The 26,296-nt window shown below is 48.2% G+C and overlaps 1 protein-coding gene across 1 annotated transcript in view; it reads right to left on the bottom strand.

Moving 5' to 3' along the window:
• LOC146861920 (maestro heat-like repeat-containing protein family member 2A) overlaps positions 1 to 26,296 on the bottom strand; it is a 141,258-nt gene that overhangs the window by 19,355 nt on the left and 95,607 nt on the right. Inside the window, exon 15 of the mRNA XM_085643210.1 lies at positions 20,569 to 20,667. Within this exon, the coding sequence (XP_085499336.1) occupies positions 20,569 to 20,667 (99 nt within the window). The remainder of the gene's footprint in view (positions 1 to 20,568; positions 20,668 to 26,296) is intronic.

The following is a 26,296-nucleotide window of genomic DNA, read 5'->3' on the forward strand; positions in this document are numbered from 1 at the left end:
AAAAGAAGCACCCTGCCTTCAGGTTTGATAAGGCCTGCCATAGGGGTGACTGATGGTTTATATGTGCAGTGATAGGGTGAGATATAGTGAACCTATATCTCTGTTAGGGGTGCATGCACCACCACACTCAGGCTGCTGTAGTAGTCCTGTGGTGTCATTTGGAAGGCTTCCCAGGGGTGGAATAATACATGCTGCAGCCCCTGGTAGACTTCTGGGGTACCTATGCCCTGGGTACAAAGTATACCATATACTAGGGACTTATAAGGGTACCCCAGAAACCAATCTGAAGTGTACCTAAGGTACATGGAATCCATTTTAAAGAGAAAGCAGATAAACTGGGGCCCTGAATAGCAGGATCCCAGTCCAACTAGGTCGAAAACCAGCAAACTTTTGCTGGTCGAAAACCAGCAAAATACCAGGAAAAAAGTGGGGGCAACCATGCAGTCAGATACCACCTTCCTACACCAGTTCTTTTGTTTCTTACAGCGCTGACATGCACCGGTTAGGTTTTTAGACACACACCGACTAGAATCAGCAAAGGAATACAAATACTTGTGTTCTAATAGATAACAAAGGCTCCTTCAACCCTCATATGGAAAAACTGAAACAAAAAGGTAATACAATATCCTTTGCCAAAAAAACTTTTTCAAAAGTGATTGCCGGGCCCTCTCTGAGCCCTCTATTAGAGGTTATCCAAGCCAAACTCCTTCCAACGATAACATACGGGAGCGAGGCAATAAGAGGAAGAGACACCACTAGTGTGGAAAATAATCCCCAGATTGTTTAGAACAATCTTCAGCCTCCCAAAATACACCTCCCCTGCCCAAATAAGGATAGAGTTTGGGTTACAGAAGCATCTACTGGCCAGAAGGGGTGCATGTATAAAATGCTGGCACATGATCAGAGGGGCAGAGCAAGATACACTGAACTGGCAACTTTGGGTTGAACTATCACTAAGAAAGAACTTACCGGCGGGAACGTATCTTAGAGACTCCCTAAGTCAACTTGGTCTGGAGAACCTATGGGCAACAGCAGCGTCCGACACCAGCTTCAATAAAGTGGTTAACAAGACCACAAAGCACTGTCATTGGAAGAAGATAAGCCTGCACTTGTGAAGAGAGTACATGCCTGGTACGTACTAAACAACTATGTAGCAGCCAAACAACCAAAATATTTTAGTTATGGATTCAATATCCATCGGAAAGAGAAATGTATACAATACAGATAGGTATAATGCCGATTATACCACACCTTCCACCATGGCAGAGGAAACCCAGCGACAACATCTGTCAACTATGTAGCCTCGGAATGGAAGATCTCGCTCACTTAATTTGCAACTGCAAAAACCTTGTACAAAAATAACGTCTACTCTTGCAACCTCTTTTTAATCTATCTGTAATCCGTTCCTGCAGACAGGCAATGCTGATTTGTTTCATATCTGTCAACGTGCAATTGACCTGTCGATTTACAAAATTTCTCAATATTGCAGAGAAGAGACACAACTCCAATAAGCATTACAATACAATCAACACACAACAAAGGACTGCTTAGCAGAAAGACCACCATAGGAGAGACTTGGTCCCATGAATCTCATAAGCCTAGTCTGCATAGCAGCACTTCGACAAGACTTATTTATATACATATCTATGCAGGATTCCATTTCAGGCAAAACATCAGAACGGGAAAGGACAAATGGAGCACAGGGCAGCTTTCTTTCGATTTTAACCCAAAGACTCACTAAATGGACATAATTGGACAAATAAGGCCATTTTAACCTTCATTTTAACCTTGCTATTTAACACAATCAATCTTATTTAATCACTTATGCTATGTGTATGCAACGGTGTTGGACCTAGGTCCTAGGGGTAGCTTGGCTCAGGTCAACAGACTTACATCTCCATTTGGCCTCTCGTGCTTCCATCCTACTCAGTTCGCAATCCTGCGCAGCGCCATCCAAAAATAAAGACACTACACCGAATTAACTTTGAAGATTACTCCAAGACTTTATCTTATTTAAATCAGATGTTCACTTTAACACTTAAGACACAACCGGTCGTTTCAGATCATCATTAACTTTTCATCTAATGTTCTTTTGTTTTGTTTAAAAATTGTAAAACACAGTGTTGGAAACAGCCCACTCCCACTCCGCAGGGTGGTGGTGGACTCCCCGAACACACTGTGGTAGCTTGGCCCGAGTGGTCAGGAAACAGGCGCAGTGCTAAGCATACAATATACCCATACAAGAACCATGCGTGCATCCGTTCCAAAAACGACTCTACACCGTAAAAATTATGAAAATATTCTTTCTTTATCTTTTTCTCTTAGTTGCTGATTGGAAAAATAAATAGGTCAATCACAATATACAAGTTTCAATTAGTGCAGGTCAAATAAATATTGGCTGTTTGATGAAATAAATAGGGGTGATCATAAATAACAGGGCATAAATACAAGTGCAATATATACAGACAATTAAATACTTTGAGGCAATAAATACTGTACCAATAAATATTGTACACCAACAAGTCCTGTGGACCTATAAATATAGTGCAGCAATAAATAGGTAAAAACTCAATAAATACAGTATCCCCAATAAATAATTAAAAGTATACCGCAACCCTCATATAATCAGATGACACTTCAATTCTTAAGGGCTGATAGGGCCCAGGCACAGCTTGTAGGGTTGTGGAAGGCTTGAGGGGGGCTACTCCCTGGCTGGGACAAGGCTGAGGCCTAATCTGAGGTAGATCAAAGGGGGGAATACCAGTGCCCTGGCTTTCTCTCTCCACACAACCTCTCTAGGTTAGTCCCAGTTCACCCCTTGCACAGTCAGGTTGGTTTCAGCACCTCCCTAGCCCCTTAGAGCAGTCTCTCAGGTCTCCACAGGGCCTTAGGCGCCCTCTACTCCACTTACTGCCCTTTTTCTGATGTTCCGACGCCGCTGGAGTCGTGTCGACGCCGTGAGGCGGTTCCGGTTCGGTCTCGGCGGCCTCGGCACAATGTCAGTTCTTTGACGACGCCGGCAGGCGGTTCCGGTCCGATGTCGGTGGCCTCGGTTCGATCTCGACCTCCGATTCGACGGCGTCGGGCAGTCTCTTCACGATGTCGACTTCGGGCGGCTCCGGTCCGATGGCGCTCTCGGCTCCGATGACGTCGGCCGGCCTGGCCTCGATGTCGACTTCCGGCGACTCCGGGGTGCGATCCTCACCCCCGACCTCCGGTGCTCCTCCTCACAGGCTCCGGGCGACTCCGGAGTGCGATCCTCACTCCCGACCTCCGGTGCTCCTCTACCTCGGTCTCCGACGACTCCGGAGGGCGGACTTCACTCCTCCGATGACGCCGCTCGCTCGACCTCGGTTCACTTCCTCCTCGACCTCTGGTATTCCTCACGACCTCCGTCGGCGCCCTCTCACGACCTCTGGCGGCTCCGGGTACGACGTCTGCTACTTCAGTCAGCGCCGCTTCTCCACCTCGGGCTCCAGGTCGTCAGGCTACTCGACGCCGGACTCCAGGGAAACCAGTTCTCAGGTCAGAATCTTGCTGTTTTCTTGGTTCTAAGGCCTGTTCCTGCTGTCCAGGTCCTTAGGATAAGTTTCTTCTGTCTTCTTCCCACACAGGGCTATAGGCTGGGATCCATCAGTAGGGACAAGTATCAAGGGTGGGTTTATGGACCCCACTCCAGGCACAAGTTTCCACCCCTGCTGCTTCACTCCTTCCTCCTTCTCCAGCTTTGCTAAATCCCATGTGAGCTGTCTTTTCTCTCTCCGATCTGCTAACTCCACGCTGGATAAGCCCCCGCTAGAGACAGTGCTGCCCTTCCTAGAAAGTGTCCTGGGCCCTGCTGACAGGTTCCCCACCTCAGGTTGGTACATCTCAGCCCCCTCGGGGTCAGGCTCTCCATCCCTGTCTTCCTCCTCAGCCTTGCTTTCTCGGCGTGCCTCCCCCCAAGCCCTTAAGCTGGTTTGGAGTGCACCCTTCTTTGCTCCTGGGGGACAGTACACCCCCTCCCGCTGGCAAAACTCCCTGAGTTGGGCCACAGTGTACGTTTCTAGATTCTCTAGTACAAACTCCATCTTGCCCACTCAGGTTAGAGGACAGGTTTTGTGCAGTAACAATGCAGGGGGGTACCTTTAATAATACCTCCTCCCACCACCAGAGTAAATTTGGAAAAAACAAAAACCCACAATTAGGAAGGCCGCTGTGAGAAAACTCCCGGTGTAGGCCTATGGACTACCCACAGTTATTGTTGAGTATACGTAGGCACAGCTCTATCCCACCACTGAACACCAATTTATGTTGGAAACAGCCCACTCCCACTCCTTCACTGTTGTGCTCCTCTCTCTTCACCAGTCAGGTGCCAACTGCCAGCTCCAACTGCCAACACTCTGTCTTAACCTCCCAACATTCTAAACGGTCTCCAACTGTCACAGAGTTCTGGAATCTCCTGGAATGTTCTGGAAGGTGCTGGTAGGTTCCAGTGGATGCTGGTGATGTCACAGGTGGCCACCATTTTGTGCTCCAGGCCCTCAGACAGAAGTTTCAGGGGTAGCTAAAATGGCTCCCTGAATCTGCAGCAACACTAAAAAGTCTGGTGGTTCCCAAAAAGGAAAAATTCAAACTGGGTTTGAGGCAAAAGTGGGACAAAATAAATAATGATGAGGAGGGACCACCCAAAGGGCTGACAGGTCTAACACACAGGTACATTTCAATTCACTTCCACAATTAACAGTCCCCAATATCTGGAGGCACAACTGGTCAGTTCAGTTCACATTAAACTTTTCATTAAGAACATCTTACAATCAAATCGGCAATTCCAGAGAGTACCAGATCAACCTCAGGCCAGGAATATTCCTACCGGTCAGGGCTCCTGGTTACTGGGGGGGGGGTGACTAACCCCTGCAAAGCTGGACCCCCAGTTACCCACTATGCCCTTCTTTATCCTGACTATTCTCGGTTACAATGCCTTCATTCAGTTGTTGGTAACCAATGAGCTACTCTCCCCCTTACTGTTCCGTTATACAATGCTCCCTCAGCTCTTCCACGGAGCAGCTCCACATTACCCCTCTCTCCCAGCAACCTGCGTCTCCTCTACTCCTTCTCTGGAGTCACGTGCAAGGTGGCGCTATACTGCCAGTCACTACCAAGCGCTCCCTAGGGCTTTCCTCTTACACGCTGCCAGAGACCGTTCCACCCCTTCGCCTGCTTAGCGCTGCCCCGCTTACTGTTCACAGGAGGTTGCCATCCAGTTGCTCACCACGTTGCAGGACAGGCTTCTCCTCCTTAGTTACGGGGCCGGGAGGAGAGGGGTGTGTCCTCGCATACAGCTGGGAATTGGGGGGGAAATAAACTCTTCACACGGAACTCCTCTCACCAGCTCGTTCCTTCGCTGACGACGGGGCGCCTACTCCGCCCCCGGAGGCCAAGCCCCTCGCTCACCGGTCAGCTGACAGGAAGTCTACTTCGTCGGCCGTCCCACAGCTCCCGCCTCACCACTATGAAGCAGCGCGTCCTGTGTGTGCGCAGCCTCCGCCCTCACACCACTGTCAGGGGGGCGGCGCTCTGGTCAGGTGACTCGGCCTGCGGCTTCCCTGCTCTTCGGCTGGCACTTCCTGACTAGGGATTACCCGGCTGTCTGTCGCGTCGCTCCCTCCTACCCCCGCTGTCACTGGTGACGTCCCTGTTCCTCGGCCACTCCTCACCACAGATCACCGCCGATGATCACCTGGCAGTCCCGCGATCTGGTACGAGGGTAGCGGCCCGGTTTCGAAGGCAGCTCTCAGGGGGATGGAAGGTTGAAGAAAGAGGGGGGGGGGGGTTCTGTCGTCTCACACCGTAGCTGAGCCTGACGGAGCTCTCAGGGCCCGGCACTTGTAACTTTCCTTGGGTTCCGGGAAGGGTAGTCCTGGCGATCACAGTGTTAGAAGGGGGTGGCCCTGGCAATGGCTCACCGCCCGCATGAAGGGCTCAGGGTTTTGCTCTTCCTTGTGTTCTCCACCAAGGCTGGGGTAACTGAAATCGCTGGCAGCCTCCAGGGACCGGTCAGCTGGTTGGGGGTGTTATCACCGGCCAGGGAAACTCCGCAGGCCCTGAGACCTGTCCCTCCTTGACTAGTGCAACCACCTCCCTTCTCAGGTGCCTTACTCCTGGCTACTGGCTACTCCACTCTCTTCTAAAATGGCCGCCCACCTGTCACCTCTATTTATCACCTTGGGCCTGACTTGCCAGAAGGGCCCAGAAAGTTCTGGAAACCCCCATGGCAGTCATGGTCCAGGTGCTGAGGTGACAGTTGGTGCCACCATTTTAGAATCTCACCTCCCTTCCCTAGTTTCCCTCAGAGGAGCACCTTGCGCCTTTCCCTCAGGTAGTGAGAGAAAAGCGCCCAGAACCTCTACATTAGCACCTAAAAAGTTAGGTAGACAGAAAAAATGAGGAGGGGAGAAGGGACAAAAAAAATAATAAAATGAGGAAGGAACCGCCAAAGGGCTGACAGGTCTAACACGCGTCCCCCCCAGCTGAAAGTGGGGAGAGCTACCCAACCCCTTGGGAGTCCTCTTCACTAAGGCGGAAATACCTGGAGAGACCGTCAGCATTGGCGTGGTCTACTCCTGGGCGATGCTCCACCCTAAAGTCCATCCCCTGTAGGGAAATGGACCACCTCAACAGCTTGGGATTTTCGCCCCTCATTTGCATCAGCCACCTGAGGGGCCGGTGGTCGGTCTGAACCAGGAAATGCGAGCCAAACAGGTATGGCCGCAGCTTCTTCAGAGCCCACACCACCGCAAAAGCTTCCCTCTCAATTGCACTCCACCTCTGCTCCCGGGGGAGTAGTCTCCTAGATAGGAAAACCACCGGTTGGTCTAGACCCTCATCATTAAGTTGCGACAGCACTGCTCCAATACCGTGCTCCGACGCGTCCGTCTGGACAATGAACTCCTTGGCGAAGTCAGGGGCCCTGAGAACAGGTGCCGCACACATGGCCTTTTTCAAGGTGTCAAAAGCTTGTTGACATCCCTCGGTCCAGATCACCCGTCGAGGGTGCTTTTTGGAAGTGAGCTCAGTCAAGGGGGCTACGATGGTACCGTATCCCTTGACAAAGCGTCGATAGTAACCAGTGAGGCCCAAGAAGGCCCGAACCTCTGTCTGTGTCTTGGGGGGTTCCCAGGCCATGATGGTTTCGATCTTGGCCTGGAGGGGTTGCACCTTGCCCCGACCCACCAAGTGACCGAGGTACACTACCGACCCCTGCCCGATCTGGCACTTACTGGCCTTGATCGTCAGACCTGCCTGCTGCAAAGCCTGAAGAACGGCCTGCAGGTGACTCAGATGGTCCTCCCAGCTGCGGCTGAAGACAGCAATGTCATCCAGGTACGCAACTGAAAAGGCTTCCATTCCAGAGAGGACCTGGTTCACCAATCGCTGGAACGTAGCAGGGGCGTTCTTGAGCCCGAAGGGCATCACACAGAACTGGTAGTGACCCTCGGGTGTGGAGAAGGCTGACCTTTCCTTAGCTCCATCCGTCAGGGAAATCTGCCAGTACCCAGATGTGAGGTCAAAGGTACTGAGATATTGGGCAGCTCCCAACCGGTCAATGAGCTCATCCGCTCTCGGGATAGGATGAGCATCTGTCTTTGTCACTGAATTCAGTCCCCTGTAATCCACACAGAACCGGAGTTCTGGGGTAGTGCCCGGTGGGGCAGCTTTGGGTACCAGTACCACCGGACTGGACCAGGGACTTCCTGAAGGCTCAATTACTCCTAGCTCTAGCATCTTGGTAACTTCCTCATGGATGCTAGCCTTCACCTTATCCGACAGTCGGTAGGACTTGGACTTCACAGGTGGGCTGTCCCCTGTGTCCACATCATGGGTACACAGATGAGTCCTTCCCGGAATAAGGGAGAACAAGGAAGCAAACTGCTCCAGTACCTGGCGACAGTCCTTCCGTTGTTCAGGAGTTAGTGACGGTGAAAGGATCACTCCCTCCACCGATCCATCCTTCTCTCGGGACGCAAACAGATCAGGAAGAGGTTCACTTTCCTCTTCCTCTGACCCATCAGTCACCATCATTAACGTGACCTCGGGTCTCTCTTGGTGAGGCTTGAGGCGGTTGACATGGAGCACCCGATGGGGCTGCCTGCGGGTCTTAAGATCTACCACGTAGGTAACCTTGCCCTTTTTCTCAACCACCTCAAAGGGGCCTGACCAGCGATCCTGGAGGGCGCTAAGCTCTCCAGGTTCCATCACCCACACCTTCTGGCCAGGCTCCAGCTCCACCGGGTGAGCGTTACGGTCATACCATTCCTTCATGACCGTTTGGCTGGCTTCTAGGTTTTCAGAAGCTTGCTTCCACAACCTAGCCATTTGGCTACGAGATGCCAGCATGTAGCTCACCACATCCGGGGGAAGTTTTCTGGGAGTCTTTTCCCATCCATCCTTCACCAGGCTGAGGGGTCCACGCACAGGGTGCCCGTACAACAACTCGAAGGGGCTGAAGCCCACTCCCTTCTGTGGTACCTCCCTGTACGAAAACAGCAAACAAGGTAGGAGGACGTCCCATTTCCTCCGCAGGCTCTCGGGCAGACTCCGGATCATGCCCTTTAAGGTTTTGTTAAACCTTTCCACCAGACCATTAGTCTGGGGGTGATAAGGAGTGGAGAACCGGTAGGTAACTCCACACTCTTTCCACATAGCCCGCATGTATGCCGACATGAAGTTGGTACCTCTGTCCGACACCACTTCCTTGGGGAATCCCATCCGGGTAAAAATTCCCATAAGGGCCCGTGCCACCGCAGGTGCAGTAATGGTCCTCAGAGGGATAGCCTCTGGGTACCGTGTGGCATGATCCACCAGAACCAGGATAAACCTGTGACCGGCTGACGTTGGTGGATCCAATGGCCCGACAATGTCGATGCCCACCCTTTCAAAGGGGGTACCAACGACAGGCAGTGGTTCCAGGGGAGCCTTCAGCTTCACCCCTGTTTTCCCACTAGCTTGGCAGGTTACACACGTCCTACAAAAAGTATCTGACGCAATCCTCATCTGAGGCCAATAAAAATGAGGGACAAGTCGAGCAAAGGTCTTGTCTTGTCCCAAGTGTCCTGCCAAGGGTATTTCGTGAGCCAGTCCTAATAGGAAGGCTCGGTAACGCTGGGGAACTACCAAGGCCCGGGATGAACCATGCACCGGAGCCTTGGGTTCGCTATACAGGAGTCCATCTTCCCAGTATATATGGAAGTTCCCTGAATCGTTACCCGCTGCCTGGGCTTCGGCCTGCCGCCGTAAACCCTCAAGGGTAGGGCACTCCTTCTGGGCCCGACAAAACTCTTCCCTAGTAGGTCCTCCCTCCACCTGCCAGTCTGCAGGGGTAGGCAAGCCCTCCAGGGACGTTACATCCCCCTCCGTAGACTCCGGGACCACCTTAGTTGCCCCATCCACCTTTGGAGGGTCAGATGCCGGGGCAGGCTTTCCCCGTCCCCGTCTACCCTTTCCGGCAGCTGGTTGGGCCTTTGTCCCAGGCTCCAACCTCTGTGAATCCCCTCTACGGGTGGTCACGGACCGAGTGTGGGCACACGTCCACTCAGGAGTCCCCAACATTTCCATGTGGGCCCTGAACTCAACCTCCTTCCACGCCGAGTGTTCAAGGTCATTTCCCAACAGGCAGTCGACCGGCATGGCAGGGCTGATCGCAACTCGTAGAGGACCCGCAACCCCTCCCCACTCAAAGGGAACCTGGGCCACCGGATAGTGACCCTCTCGGTTGTCAGCCATCACAACCGGGTGGACTACATTGGGGACCACCTGCTCTGGGGACACCAGCTGACTCCTTACCATAGTCATGCTGGCTCCTGTGTCCCTCAGAGCCTCCACCCTCTGGGCATTGATGGTGACCCATTGCCTGTACTTAGTAGTATTCGAGGGCATCTGGGTCTTAGGAACCATCTCACAATCCCCTAAGGACACTAGGGTTAGCCCTGCCCACTCACCTCCCTTATCTAGGGGCAACTCCTCCCCGAGCACTACACTCGCCACCCCAGGGGTCTTTCCTCCAATGGGAGGGTGTGGTCTCTTGGGACACTTGGCATCCCCCTTATAGTGCCCAACCTCACCACACTCGTAACATCGGACAACCCTAGGCTGCTGACCACGGTCAGGATAAGGGGGTTTGTGGGGAACAACCTTAGGAGGGAATCCTACTCCCTTCCCTGGTGAACTCTTTTGGGGGCCTTTAGAGAACTCCCTCTTTTTGTCTTCCCCCCCTTTCTTCTGGGGGGCGCCCTGTCCAGCCCCTTGGAAATTCCCTCCAGTCCCTTTTGAGGATACCCGGGTACTGGCCCAGATATCTGCCTCCTCTGCAAGCTTCCTGGGATTGGTGAGCTTGCTGTCTACTAGGTGCTGACGCAGCTCTGGAAAACTTTTCTCGAGGAGGTGCTCCTTTAGGATTAAATTGTACAGTCCCTCATAGTCCTTGACTTCACTACCCTGCACCCAGCCCTCTAAGGCTTTCCGGGCATAGTCCAAGAAATCCACCCAATTCTGAGTGGACAACTTCTGACTACCCCGGAACCTCTGCCTGAATTTTTCAGGGGTCAACCCAAATTTCCTCACTAGGGCTATCTTCATAACGGGGTACCGGGTCTGGTCTGGCTGTTCTAGCGCTAGCAAGGCATCCCTCCCCACCGGAGGCATATACCTATACAGGCCACCCCCCCACTGGGCTTCGGGGACCCCATGGGCTCTTAGAGAGACCTCATAAGCAGCCAGCCATTTTACAATATCATCCCCTATACCATAGCTAGCAACCACATCTTTGGGCAGGTAGGGCCTGGACTCTCTCGGGACCTCTCTCTGTATGCTGCCACCATTTGGACTGCTGGGGGTTCCAAGTTGAAGGGCTTTGAGCTCTAACTCTTTTAAGCGAAGCTCGTGGAGGAACCTTCTCTCCTCCCTCTCCTTTTCCAACCGGGCCAGATCCATTCTAAGCTGTCTCTCTTCCCTCCGATCAACTAGGTCAGCAGAGGACAGGCTCCCCCCTGAGGCGCTACTTCCCACTCTTGATGGGGCCCTGGACCCAATGTCCATATTTCCGCTCCCAGGGGGAAGAAGGACTTCCGGTTCTTCTTGGAGATCTAGTCCTGGTTCTTCTTGGAGATCTAGTCCTGGTTCTTCTTCCCGTTTCCCGCTAGGGTGGGCCATAACCCAGGCTCTTAAACTTGCCTGGAGCTCTGTCTTCTTCGCCCCCTGCTTAAAGAATACCCCCCGTTCCTGGCAGAACTCCCTCAATTGGGCCGCTGTATACTCCTCCAGCCTACCCACTTCGAATTCCATCCTGCCAGATGGGACCCCAACACAGTTAACAAGGACTTTACTCAAGAAGAAGAATCCACAGGACAATTTTAAAAACCTCCAATTAAGAAACAATCTGGAGAAAACTCCAGTCAAAACAATCCAGTGTAGGTGGTGATGCGCGCAAAACTGCCACTAAGCGGATGCAAGCACTGAATAACTAATCCCACCGCTGAGCACCAATCTGTTGGACCTAGGTCCTAGGGGTAGCTTGGCTCAGGTCAACAGACTTACATCTCCATTTGGCCTCTCGTGCTTCCATCCTACTCAGTTCGCAATCCTGCGCAGCGCCATCCAAAAATAAAGACACTACACCGAATTAACTTTGAAGATTACTCCAAGACTTTATCTTATTTAAATCAGATGTTCACTTTAACACTTAAGACACAACCGGTCGTTTCAGATCATCATTAACTTTTCATCTAATGTTCTTTTGTTTTGTTTAAAAATTGTAAAACACAGGTACATTTCAATTCACTTCCACAATTAACAGTCCCCAATATCTGGAGGCACAACTGGTCAGTTCAGTTCACATTAAACTTTTCATTAAGAACATCTTACAATCAAATCGGCAATTCCAGAGAGTACCAGATCAACCTCAGGCCAGGAATATTCCTACCGGTCAGGGCTCCTGGTTACTGGGGGGGGGGTGACTAACCCCTGCAAAGCTGGACCCCCAGTTACCCACTATGCCCTTCTTTATCCTGACTATTCTCGGTTACAATGCCTTCATTCAGTTGTTGGTAACCAATGAGCTACTCTCCCCCTTACTGTTCCGTTATACAATGCTCCCTCAGCTCTTCCACGGAGCAGCTCCACATTACCCCTCTCTCCCAGCAACCTGCGTCTCCTCTACTCCTTCTCTGGAGTCACGTGCAAGGTGGCGCTATACTGCCAGTCACTACCAAGCGCTCCCTAGGGCTTTCCTCTTACACGCTGCCAGAGACCGTTCCACCCCTTCGCCTGCTTAGCGCTGCCCCGCTTACTGTTCACAGGAGGTTGCCATCCAGTTGCTCACCACGTTGCAGGACAGGCTTCTCCTCCTTAGTTACGGGGCCGGGAGGAGAGGGGTGTGTCCTCGCATACAGCTGGGAATTGGGGGGGAAATAAACTCTTCACACGGAACTCCTCTCACCAGCTCGTTCCTTCGCTGACGACGGGGCGCCTACTCCGCCCCCGGAGGCCAAGCCCCTCGCTCACCGGTCAGCTGACAGGAAGTCTACTTCGTCGGCCGTCCCACAGCTCCCGCCTCACCACTATGAAGCAGCGCGTCCTGTGTGTGCGCAGCCTCCGCCCTCACACCACTGTCAGGGGGGCGGCGCTCTGGTCAGGTGACTCGGCCTGCGGCTTCCCTGCTCTTCGGCTGGCACTTCCTGACTAGGGATTACCCGGCTGTCTGTCGCGTCGCTCCCTCCTACCCCCGCTGTCACTGGTGACGTCCCTGTTCCTCGGCCACTCCTCACCACAGATCACCGCCGATGATCACCTGGCAGTCCCGCGATCTGGTACGAGGGTAGCGGCCCGATTTCGAAGGCAGCTCTCAGGGGGATGGAAGGTTGAAGAAAGAGGGGGGGGGGGGTTCTGTCGTCTCACACCGTAGCTGAGCCTGACGGAGCTCTCAGGGCCCGGCACTTGCAACTTTCCTTGGGTTCCGGGAAGGGTAGTCCTGGCGATCACAGTGTTAGAAGGGGGTGGCCCTGGCAATGGCTCACCGCCCGCATGAAGGGCTCAGGGTTTTGCTCTTCCTTGTGTTCTCCACCAAGGCTGGGGTAACTGAAATCGCTGGCAGCCTCCAGGGACCGGTCAGCTGGTTGGGGGTGTTATCACCGGCCAGGGAAACTCCGCAGGCCCTGAGACCTGTCCCTCCTTGACTAGTGCAACCACCTCCCTTCTCAGGTGCCTTACTCCTGGCTACTGGCTACTCCACTCTCTTCTAAAATGGCCGCCCACCTGTCACCTCTATTTATCACCTTGGGCCTGACTTGCCAGAAGGGCCCAGAAAGTTCTGGAAACCCACATGGCAGTCATGGTCCAGGTGCTGAGGTGACAGTTGGTGCCACCATTTTAGAATCTCACCTCCCTTCCCTAGTTTCCCTCAGAGGAGCACCTTGCGCCTTTCCCTCAGGTAGTGAGAGAAAAGCGCCCAGAACCTCTACATTAGCACCTAAAAAGTTAGGTAGACAGAAAAAATGAGGAGGGGAGAAGGGACAAAAAAAATAATAAAATGAGGAAGGAACCGCCAAAGGGCTGACAGGTCTAACAATCAATCTTATTTAATCACTTATGCTATGTGTATGCAACGGTTTTAATTAATGATGCATAATCAAAATTACCAATTACAGGTCAGGCACAAGGCACACATATCAGCTCTCACAGGGTACAGCCCATAAGAAATCTGACTCATGATGTCAGCTATTGGTAGGAAGGACAGATCTTACTTATGCCGAACTCTGGTGATAAACGTTCCAGACCTGCTAAACAAATTGCAGGAAAGAAAGGAATCGGGCCTGCGGCCCTTGGATGATAACAAATGGATTGAGGCAAACAATGGCAACTGGAGAATTGGAAATATTGCCTTGCTTGAGATTAGACCAGATTAAATACTTTCATAGAATGTATTACACCCCTGACAGGCTGTGGAGGGTGGGGAGCAACAGTGTCCCTGAATATCTCAGTTGCGGACAGGCCAGAGGTTCTCTTGCATGTGGTATAGGAATTCCGGGTGATTCGGGTGTTTTGGAACCTGCTTTTCTTCAACCTAGAAATGGTATGTCGATTTCTGATAGAACGCAATCCCAAATTGGGAATCATGGAAGTATTCCACGGTTGGGATGGGTAAGGGGACAAAAACTGATGGCTGGGATAGGTTGTGTTTTGGCTAAATGTCACATAGCAGGCCATTGGAGATCCATGGGGCCCCCCAATCTCAAAACGGCTAAGAGGGATGGATTACTGCTCTTTAGTTAAGGAAGCAGTGCATAGGTCCAGAGGATGCCCACAAAAGTATCATAGAATCTGGGGACAGTGGAAAGAGCGGCAAAAACATACCCAGAGCTGACAACCCATAGGAAGTTCTTGGGGGAAAGCACACAGTTCTCTGGAGCACAGATCCATCCATAGTTTACCGGACTGGTTGCAGTTGACTTAAGTGGGGTCTACTTCATGGTATTCTGGAACTAAATGGGTTGTTGTGCAAGGGGAGCATGGGGTGGATGACGGTGCAGTGTTACAGTATTGTGATCTTGATATTGTTAAAAACACAATCAAAACTATTTTTTTTAAAGACAGAAATTACTATCCAGCTACAGGACAAATCAACAAGAATTGCCTCTTGTGCAATAGCAATGAAACACCACTAATCTGTTCACTTCACTGTCAAAGCTGACCCTGCAGTTGTGCGAGCTGGATTTTCACACAAATTTTGATGTTTTTAACTCCAGTCCTACAAACTAGCATGGAATTTTCAGGCTGGCAGAAATCCCTCAATATGGTGGGCTGTATGTCTGCCAGGGCAGTGGAGTAAATGCCTCCACTGCCCTATCCAAATGGAGCACATTATTTGATGGGCTGGTCCATCCATCAACACTCCAATATTTCTGATGTTCAGATTACAGAAATATCTATGCATACATACATGCAATACCAGTGCAGAGTGTTAAGTTACCTAGAAAGACCTGGGACTGCTGACATATTCTTAGCTAATCATATTACATTTTTCTGGATCGACAGCTTTTGGTTAAGGTAGGCACCCCCTTTTTTGGCGCTGGTGCATTTTTCTAAACTATTCATCTAGTCTGAGCATTTCATTGCCTTACTTTTGTTAACCACTGAGCATCTTCATCACCCCTGTCGTACCCCTCAGTCAATAAGCAGAGACCTGTGCAGTTATTGGCTTGGATAATTTAACAAACATTTGCAATGCAATAGGTCTTCATTTTGCGAGAGTTAGAGCTATTGACATTGTAAATAACAAAGCCTTTTACCGATGTGCCTTGGTTTGGAGTGTTGTTGATGTATGTGGTATTGAGATGAATTATGTGGGTTGTATTGGAATTGTTAGTTGTGGAATTGTGTGGGATGGAATTGTATGGTGTATTTCTGTGGTGAAATTATGTGGCATGGTGAATAGAAAAGGGTGAGAGCTGCACAGAATACATAGAAAGGAAGATACACAGGACTAGGTAGTTTGTGCATGAAGTGATGATTGAATTTGAGATAGAGGAGCAGAAAGAGTGTGTGAGAAAGAAGGGGAGAGCAAGCCACAGATGCATAAAGAGGGAGCACATGCGTACGTAAAATACACCCAAAGAAGAGGAGGAGAGCGTGGGTTTGAGGGACGGAAATGTTTGAAAAGGCCAGGAAAGAAACTGTGCTTGAAGACTTGAAGTGAACCATATGAGAGAGGTTGGAACAGAGCGTGAGAGAGCGAGAGAGAAGGGTGAGAGAAAGTAAGAGACAGAGAGAGATAGAGGTACGAGTAGAAGGGGCCCATATGGGGGGAGTGCAGAGCGTGAGGTGGTATAGGAAGGTAGCCTGTGTGAGCAGGCAGTATAGAGAGGAAACAGGGCGTGTGAGGGAGGGATGAGAGGGGCGGTGGTATTGCGAGAGGAGAGATGGTACCGGGAGTGTGGGGGAGAGATGAGGGGGCAATGGGTGTGTAGGGGAGAGATGACAGGGTTGGTGATAGTGCAAGTGAGAGATGTGATAGATTGGAATTCTTTGTTGTGGAATTGTGTGGCGTGGTGTGAAGTTTTGTAGTGGAAATATGTGGCATGGCGTGCTGTAGAATTATTTGGACAAAATTGAAGAGTGACGATGGTGGCAGCAAATGGAAAGCCTATGGACAGGCGGAAGCCCATATACTAGATGCAGTATGTCTCAATTTGAGACAGCCAGAGACTTAAAAAAAATGACTTCAAATAGCTGTGTAGTTTACCATCAGAGAGATACTTGAATAGCGCTACAATGCTTTCACTGTGCCAGTGCAAATGTGTTCTCTTCCGTGTTCTCAGAGTGAGGCAGAGAGCAAGATAGAGTGACCAAGCAGATATTGTGGTTTATGAATCGATGGTAGCAGTATGACCCACAAAGAAAATGGCTGCATGTGCTTTGGCCACGATATAGGGGCAGTGGATGAAATTATCAGTGCTAATAAATGTGCAACATATCATCCTGTCCTTGGGAGAATGCCCACAAAAGCAGCACACATGCAAAAATGTAATCCTAGGAAAATCACCTGTACATGCAATTAAGGTATAATCCTATTTAAGAAAAGAAACATGTAGCAGGTTTCTTCAGATCAGATAGCGATTGTAAAACGACTTCCACTGTTGCCAAAATGTTTATAGTGTGGTACTGTACAGTTTGCCACTCATTTCCATACACATGCCAACCTTTTGACCCACATTTACTTTCTAAGAAAAGTAGCTGATGTTCACATTTTATTGAACAGGCGGCACACGGAGTGAGAGGATGCTTCAGTGTGGGCCAGACTATACACTGAACGGCCCTACCTGCAGATAGCCCAGGTGGGCGGTAGCAAAGGACAATTAATCGCTCGCACTTTCAGTTCCACTGCGGTGTGAGGGGTTCAAGGCCACAGGAGTTAGAATCAGAGAACAATTAACAAGACCAGCCACAAAATAATTGAAACAAAGGCCCCAGCAATTTGCAACAACCCCAGCTGCCAGGGTGCATTATGCAAATATCCAACACGATATCACTATGCTTCACCCAGCTGTGAATAATGCTGAATTACCATGTGCATAAACGTTTACCACAGTTGCCAGTTCATCACGCTCCGAAAGAAGAAAAATTGAATGTAGCAAGTTACTGTTTGGAGCGTGCTTTGTGAAATAAACCCTGGCCTGCGACAAAGGGCCTATGTGGGATGAAAACACTGGTGGGTCTCTCAAAAGGGTGAGGCAGATATAAATAAGCACATGGCTTAAAACACGTAAGCTAAAAATATGTGCTTTTGCATAGTGTGCCGCCCCACTGGTGTGTTGGTGCTTCTGTCATTGCATCCAGATATATAATACAGCAAGTAACATGACATATCCAACAAGCCAGGGCTGTCGGCTTTGTCAATGGCATGTATTTCTGTTGGCTATATCTGAGGGTAAACGTGCTCGGTCCTTTTCAAATAATTTGTTTCCTTTTAAGTCTTTTCTCTATCAAAAGGTGGATTTGCAAAGGTTAGTTTAAATAGGCCATCTTCTGTTTTTTCCTGTGTTTAAAGAATGATATTCAAGTAAAGCCCTCCTCTCATAGCTATTTTTTCAGTGCAACTTCTTTTTAGCAACATTGGCGTTTAACAAAATACATGTTCCAATACCTCGATTATTATTAACATTATTATTTTGAATTTGTAAGGTGTACAGCTACCCCAAGAGGTTTCCCGGCTTGATTACACACTCAAAGCATTTCTTCCTGCAAAACAGTTGTCACGTAAAAACTTATGGTTTACATGTAAAGTGCTTTAGTGCCCTCGGACAAAGTTCGCTCTATTTAAACCGACAGATTAAAAAGAGAACAGCATAACGTGGCCTTGGAGTGCCCTGGCTGGGGAATATGTCCTTTTGTGTAACAACAGCATGTAAGCATCATAGTTGCCTTGACTGTAAACGTATTCAAGCTTATGGAGGGTAGAAACCTTCTCTAGTAGAGGACAATAAAAGTTAATGTCATTTGTGGTGAACACTGTAATGATGTACTCTGCATTATATTAGAAAGTGCCTTGCCGTTCTGCACAGTGTGCTGCACTGGAGAAAGAGCCACGCTTCCCAGCAGCAATGAACATTAGTTCTTCAAGCAGTGGGATCAGAGCAGACATTCCAGTGAAAACAGGAGTCCAACAAAACGGAGGTTTCTGCCCGGAGGGTGTGGGCAAATAGAGAGCCCGATAGGGAGAGGTCTCAGCACATGCTTTTTAGAACAGCTGGTGCACCGGCAAGACCCAGCCCACTTAAAGCCCTGGGCCTATGTGATATTTATTTGTGCCTGGGTTATTAATTTATTAAAAGTACTATCTTAAAGACATGTGGCAACACTATGAAATGATAAAACTACAGCTACAAGACCTATAAATGAAAACATAATTTATCATTATTACAGTGTTCACCCTGTTAAACAAGAACATGTGCACAAAGTCGAAGGAGGAGAGCAGAAAGAAAGTACACGAGTAAACTGAGTATTTCTGCTGGGTGAGGACAAAACCTGTAGAGAAGAACGCAGCCCTCTGCAGCTTACACCCCAAGATTCCCCGTCTTGCTTGCAGACCCTCTTAGTCCCATCTATAATCTCACTGCTGGGTCTTATAGGAAGGCTTGCTTCCAATTAAATCTGACTGATCGCTCCTATTTGATTTTAATAACTTGGACGCAGTATTTTGGCCAACATAGCATTGGGCGCCATCAGAAGTATTCGCTCAGCCCTTATAATGTAATCACACTGCCATACCCATGTGTCAGGGTGGGTTGTTCACGTTGACCTCATGAAGGCCCCTCCACCTTGCCAAAAGAGAGGACAGCTAATCCTGTAATACAACACACCAGTGCCAGAACCAGTTGCCTTCTGGCCAGGGCCAGTCACTATTTCAGCAGCAGTTTTGAACACAGTAAGCTGTGTGCTATGGAATATGGGATGTATGACGTTACAACGCATACTTTTACAACGCATGCACTTACAACGCAATTTTTACAACGCAACATCCACTACAACGCATTCCATTACATCGCATGACACTACAACGCATTTTTAAAAACTACCTTTACAACGCATTCCATTACATTGCATACTACCTTTACAACGCATACCATTACAACGCATAATATTACATTGCATTTAAGGTAAGTATTGGATAGTATAGGGGTAAAAATTACTATTCTTACTCCAGGGGGTGCAACAGTAGGGTAAGTATTGGATAGTATAGGGGTAAAAATTACTATTCTTACTCCAGGGGGTGCAACAGTAGGGTAAGTGTTGGATAGTATAGGGGTAAAAATTACTATTCTTACTCCAGGGGGTGCAACAGTAGGGTAAGTGTTGGATAGTATAGGGGTAAAAATTACTATTCTAACTCCAGGGGGTGCAACAGTAGGGTAAGTGTTGGATAGTATAGGGGTAAAAATTACTATTCTAACTCCAGGGGGTGCAACAGTAGGGTAAGTGTTGGATAGTATAGGGGTAAAAATTACTATTCTAACTCCAAGGGGTGCAACAGTAGGGTAAGTGTTGGATAGTATAGGGGTAAAAATTACTATTCTAACTCCAGGGGGTGCAACAGTAGGGTAAGTGTTGGATAGTATAGGGGTAAAAATTACTATTCTAACTCCAGGGGGTGCAACAGTAGGGTAAGTGTTGGATAGTGTAGGGGTTTTACCCCTATACTATCCAATACTTCCCCTACTGTTGCACCCCCTGGAGTAAGAATAGTAATACTTACCTTAAATGCAATGTAATATTATGCGTTGTAATGGTATGCGTTGTAAAGGTAGTATGCGATGTAATGGAATGCATTGTAAAGGTAGTTTTTAAAAATGCGTTGTAGTGTCATGCGATGTAATGGAATGCGTTGTAGTGGATGTTGCTTTGTAAAAGTTGCGTTGTAAGTGTAGTGCGTTGTAATAGTTGCATTGTAAAGGTTGTTCCCCTGGAATATGCACTCATCCCCGTCCTTTTCCTCAATGTAGCTGTATTCTGTATTCTGGGGATGCAGAGCCCAGCCTTTACCCATGCCTGACGTTTGATCCTGAGCACCCCGCCACCCTTGAGTCCAGGGCATGGTATTAGACCCGGTCTTGTATTGAACACCCACATTCCTAAATGTGAGTTGTCTTGGAGAGCGGCCTTTCCGTCTGTGCTCTGTCACTTCTGTAGTCATGAGTAATGCAATGGAGGAAGTAAAGGTTTAATTACTTGTCATTTATGGTGAATTTAAGAGGTTGTTGCATTTGGTATCATAAGTGCCTTCAAAATACATTTTTACAAACAAATTTCAATATTGTTTCAACAAATGTTATATACACATCAGGCACGGGAGGCTGCACTGGCCATCTATTTGATACATTTTTGTTTTCTGTATTGTAGACCGCATAAGTCTTTAGACATATATTTGCTTTTCTTTCTTGTAAACTTTTATCTAATTGTAAAATACACTTTTGCAAATGTGAACCAACGCTGCTGAGGAAAGTTCAAAATATGACACAGAAAGAAATGCATGGTTCTTACCAGCTCAGTAGCAAAAAGGGAACCCTTGAACTCTTCAAGTACTTGACGGCATTCTAATTCATGAACTCTGGCACATGTTTGAAAGCCTATTACTATATCCTGCAAAGAGTGAAAGACAACTCACAGTCTCAGGGAGTCATTACCAAACACAGATCTTTAGGACAAGAGATTCCATATTAGAAAGAAAGGATAAAGATGGGGTGCTTGATTGGACCTTCAGTGTTTACAGCTGGCATTGGCGAATGATTCTCCACTAGTAAAGCAAATATATTCAGTGCCCAGAAAGCATGATTTATGGATACTCTTATACAACTATGCTGGAGCGTTCTTGCCATGGGACTGAAGAAGCATCTTTGGATAATGTAAATGTGCGGGAATTTATATAGCGCAAATCACCAAGCGGTCTCTAAGCGCTTGCTTAGGGAACCCGTCCTGGTATTCCCCTGTGAGATAACCCGGCAGGGCATCCGCAAGGTGAAAGCCAGGCATCCCGCAGCGAGGGGCCCATGTGGAGATTAAGCAAGCCATTGCCCAGAGTCGCAGAGTGTGAACCCATGAGTCAAGTATGCACTGGAGCGAGAATTATCGAGTCCATGGACATTTATGGACTCAAGACCCAGCCGAGCCGGGAATTGAACCCTGGTCCCGGGCTGACTTCTGCTTCCAGGTCTGCCTCCTCTAACCAGTGAGCCACACTTCTCCACACATAAGAAGATGAGAGTTCAGTCATTATCTGTGTTCCGTCACTAGGTTCTCTCTCTAGTGTTTCATATAAAGGAACTGCAAGGAAAGTTCAGTTCACAAGCCTTCTTTGTGACGAAGGAGTGAGATTTCTTTGGCAGGGGGGCTTATCCTTTCTTCCTCAAGTCTACTGTGCCGGGATTACACCAGATTCTGTTTTGTCCTTCAATCCTTGAGAACCCCCCCTGACAACAGGTAGAACCAGACAGTTCTGTTGTCTTTTTAGTACGTCTCTCTGAGAGAATAATTTCAAAGCTTTTACATAGCTTTAGACATACCTCCGCTTTATCTTATACATTGATTAAACTTGATTAATCTTATTCAATCACTTGCATCTATCAGGAGAGATCCCCTAAAGAGGCACCTAGCTATCCCTGATGAAATGCAGCAGTGGTCACCTGAACAAAGGAACTATTTGTCTAGTTTCTACTAACTTAGTCCTCGTCTACTCTGTGGGGGGTTGTCAGTCTGATATGATTTGGCTATCCATGGAGTAGATATCACACTTTTGGATGAGAGGAAGTGCTGAGTGAGGAATGTTTCATCTGTCATCATTAATTTACCATCAAGCTCCTTTAATAAAGTTACAAACCTGAACAATGTACACCCAGATGCTCCTCAGTCCCATATGACTTCCTTCTCAACATGTGTCTGTTCTGGTATTACAGGGTGACATTTTACCGCAGGGGAATAGATCTATGATTATTGTAAGAAATACACTTGATACTTACTGAATGGTTAGGAGTTAAGACGAACCGGGCAGATAAGAACATGCTTCGAAGGAAGGTTAAGATCAGCGCAGTATCATCACAGGCGGCGAGGCACTTACCGAGGCACCGGAAAATAAAACCCTAATATGGGGGTGAATTACAGACAGTCCGAGTTCATAATAAACAGCAACTGCTGCCCACTCTATGAGGGTTTTACTTATAGAGGAGCATTCATCTTTGATTAAACTCTACACACGACGTCTTTCACTTTGAAATAGCTTTTAATGAGTTGAGAGAAATGTTTATTATGTAATGTTATGTTATATCTTATGGACATTGTAAAGATTTGTACATGGCCATGAATATGACTCAAAACAATGAAAAGGGGGGAAGTGGGAGACAATAAAGGTCCAGTACCTAGGCTCAGAAAGTGCTAATGCAAAACACAGTGGAGGTACTGTTCCTTTCAGAAAGTGAAGAAGAAAAAAATCCGAGTGTAGAAGCAGGAATCCTAAGGATTATTTTGTTGTACCCCCACACATTCATGAAGATAAAATTTATCATCATCGGGCTTGCTCCTCGTAGGGCTCCACAAAGGGTCGCGTTAGCGGAGATCTTTTATTTTTTGACGTCTGATGAGAAGCGCCAGTGTGAGGGCGTTTTGAATGTATGGAGTGAATGTGTATAGTGAAATAAAGAGACACTAAAACTGTCTAAGATACACCGAACTGGACTTTAATGTGATGGTTCTCCTGGCAGGATTAAAAAACACATAATTTGGTAGGGGCTACTACAGGGACATGATGTATTCTGTAAGTGTGGTCAGGTTGACATGTTTCACGACTGATGGCCCAAAATAGATCTCCGCTACTTCTTCAGGACCTAAATGAAAAGGGGGATAAACCTACCCCACACTTACGACATAATATGCCGTGTAGGTATTCCCCTGGAAGAAAATACCTTGTTCAAAAAGTTTAAAATTGATCATCCAACCTAGAAAATAAATGAGAAAATAGAGAAAACACACAGTAAACAAATGTTTTGAATGTATGGTCCAATGGGTCACCAGACCAGGATCGCTTTTCCAGCACACTGTATCATAGTGTCTCCTAAGGTAGATATGCACATGCTATTGTTAACGCTGATGAGTTGCTACAACGTGAAAGAAGTGAAACATATGCTGATACATATAATTTAACAGAACAGGCAGGTGGATATTGGTCTAACAAACAACATAAAACCAATCTGTGTTGGTGTTACACAGTGTATCATAAGTGATTAGTTGTCCTCAGGTGTGAATGATGTGTCTTACCCTTTGGATTAATCTATAATGCCCCATGGGTCAAAAGCAGAGGGTAGAGCTCAGCTGCTGACTGTGGAAAGAGCAATGATTCTCAGCATAAAGAAACTGTAAATTAAGGGGACCCAAATGACCCTAGGGTGAAAAGAAAAGGAAAAGCTGAGAGTTTTCAAGAGAAGCAACCGTGCTCATGTGGTTTCTGCGCAAAGAGTGCAAGAGACCTACCTTCCTCCGGTCACCTGGATAGAGACTCAGCAGAGGAGAAGACCCGCCTTTTAAGGTGAGGGTAATTGGAGTGATTGATCTCAAGTGGGGTGCGTGCGGCCGCAGGCCGAGAGTGATGACAAAATGGCCAATGAGGACAGGAGAGGAGGGAAGATATTGATCCAATAGGAGCAAGCCCCTCACATGCTGGTGTAACAGAGGTGGCCATCTCGGAATGTGTAGTTGTCAAATGCCGGCCAACCCAAAGTCAACAATGGTTTTTGAAAGGCGGCATCTTAGCAGTAAACTGAGACTGTTGAATGTTTTCTTAATGGACAGTGACAGTAGTAGAAAACTATGGTGCACCTAATTACTCTCGTATATATAGTGACTGAGAGAAAGCTGGGTGCAGATAACCGCTAGCCATCCCCCATGGTGGAATCTAGGTATATTGACATCTGCGTACATGTTGGAAATATGGGCCTCCTCATTAAAAAGTAAGATGGGGCGGCCAAGTGGTCTATTTCCAATATATTAGGATGCTTGGAGACCACTATTGGGCCAATGGCTAATGAGGAGCAGAGAAGGGGCATGCTCGAGCCAATAGGAGCGAACCCTCGCATGCTGGTGTAGTGAAAGTATCATCCCTCAGTGGCAGCTATCTTGGAGTGTGTGGCAGTCAAATGCCCAAAGCCATCAATGGTATTAGTACAGCAGTGTCTAAAACAGTAGACTAAGACAGTTTAATGTTTTAATGGGGTGGGGGGGGTACCGCCTCTTTGGTATCAACATAAACGTTTGTGTTAATGAAGAAGAGCCCATGCCTATTTGCAAAATGCTTATCATAAGCACGGCTTAGTGTGATGTGTGAGACTCCATAGCAGGGCGTCCCATATGTGACATGGTGTTAGTGGTGACATGTTAGATCAGATACCATGTATGAAGCGAATATTAATACTTCCATGGTAAGGGAGTATCTGATGTCGCAGGGGACTGACTGGGGAATTACACCTCGCACCAATGGATTTCATTGTTCGCCCCTTTGCTGTTGGTGTAGACGCAGAAAATCCACTGTTGCTCCTTTCTGAAAAGGTTAACAAAGCTCCATGAGCTAGTTGCTTCTAAAATCGTCCACTGTAGGTCATCTGGAGAGTGGTTTGAGTCACAAACGTGATTGCACATTCTTGTAGTGCTGCATCTGCAGCAGATATTGCCTGGGCTCTCTAATGTTCCTGCTTTGATAGCCCTCGTGGTCATTGCCACGTAATGAAGGCCATATGGGCAGGTGATCAGGTCAATACAGGTTTTTTTGTATTGCGGTTAGTGTGACCTTCCTGTATCCAGGTGAATTGGAGGCTCAACTTGACCTCTTTGGAATGTTTAGTGAGTGGGCATACCCAGCAGGACCCACAGGGATAGTGTCCTGTGACAGGTGGTGAGGCCCACAAGGTTTTCTGCATGTGGGACTGTTGAACATGGGGTCTCATGTATACCAGGAGGTCCTTCAGGTTGCTCTGGGTACACTTAAAAGTGAATTGTGACTGTGGAATCTAAAGGTACCCAGTGCATAAAATACCCCAATGTTACATGAGGGTGCATTTGATCTGATCGGAGTTGGAGGTGAAGGTGGTCACACAAGTAAGGACATCTTCAGTGGTTCTTGTGTTGTTCTCCAAGAGAGCTTTCCTGTGATTGGTCTGTGCCCTTTTCAAAGGTAATTTGGTAACTCTGGATTTTAAAAACACCATCCTAATTCGGGGCAGACGGTAGCACACCAACAAGCAACCACCAAGATGACTGGAATTCCATCACGGCCCTAAAGAAGCAATAAGTTAAGAAAGCCATGCAAGCAGCCATCATAACAGAGTACCTCAGAGCCAATATAGCACCCAACGGGCTCTTAGTGACGGCAGAACCACGCCTGTTTCTTGATGATATGGTGTTCAGAAGAGAATGGTCACAAATTGCATGGAATACACACATTACTGGCTCATTCCTATCATCAACATGGCCAAATTCCTGTCTGATGCACTCATCATCAACATCAACATTGCAGGGATTGCACTGAAAGCTGGGATCAGTATCTCAGCATTCAATTCACAGCTCTCGGAGATCAATGCCCAGATGAACGAGCACAAGGATTACCTCATGTAGCATAAGCTCTCTTCAGACGAAGGTTCCATCACATCTCCCAGGACACATCATTCTTCAAATAGCTTTTTGAGTAATGACAGTTGGGGCAGCAATGAGAACTGATGGGTAAAGGTTCCCCCACCATCCATGTATGGATATCCAATAACCCCCTTTTCGGCACACCCACCAATGTGGTACCCTGGATTCCAGATGCCCACTGTTAGACCTGTCAGCCCTTTGGGTGGTCCCTCCTCATCATTATTTATTTTGTCCCACTTTTGCCTCAAACCCTGTTTGAATTTTTCCTTTTTGGGAACCACCAGACTTTTTCGTGTTGCTACAGATTTAGGGAGCCATTTTAGCTACCCCTGAAACTTCTGTCTGAGGGCCTGGAGCACAAAATGGTGGCCACCTGTGACATCACCAGCATCCACTGGAACCTACCAGCACCTTCCAGAACATTCCAGGAGATTCCAGAACTCTGTGACAGTTGGAGACCGTTTAGAATGTTGGGAGGATAAGAGAGGCAGTTGGCAGTTGGAGCTGGCAGTTGGCACCTGACTGGTGAAGAGAGAGGAGCACAACAGTGAAGGAGGAAGGAGTGAAGCAGCAGGGGTGGAAACTTGTGCCTGGAGTGGGG

Source organism: Triturus cristatus, chromosome 2_2, assembly GCF_964204655.1.
Source record: "Triturus cristatus chromosome 2_2, aTriCri1.1, whole genome shotgun sequence".
NCBI lineage: Eukaryota > Metazoa > Chordata > Amphibia > Caudata > Salamandridae > Triturus > Triturus cristatus.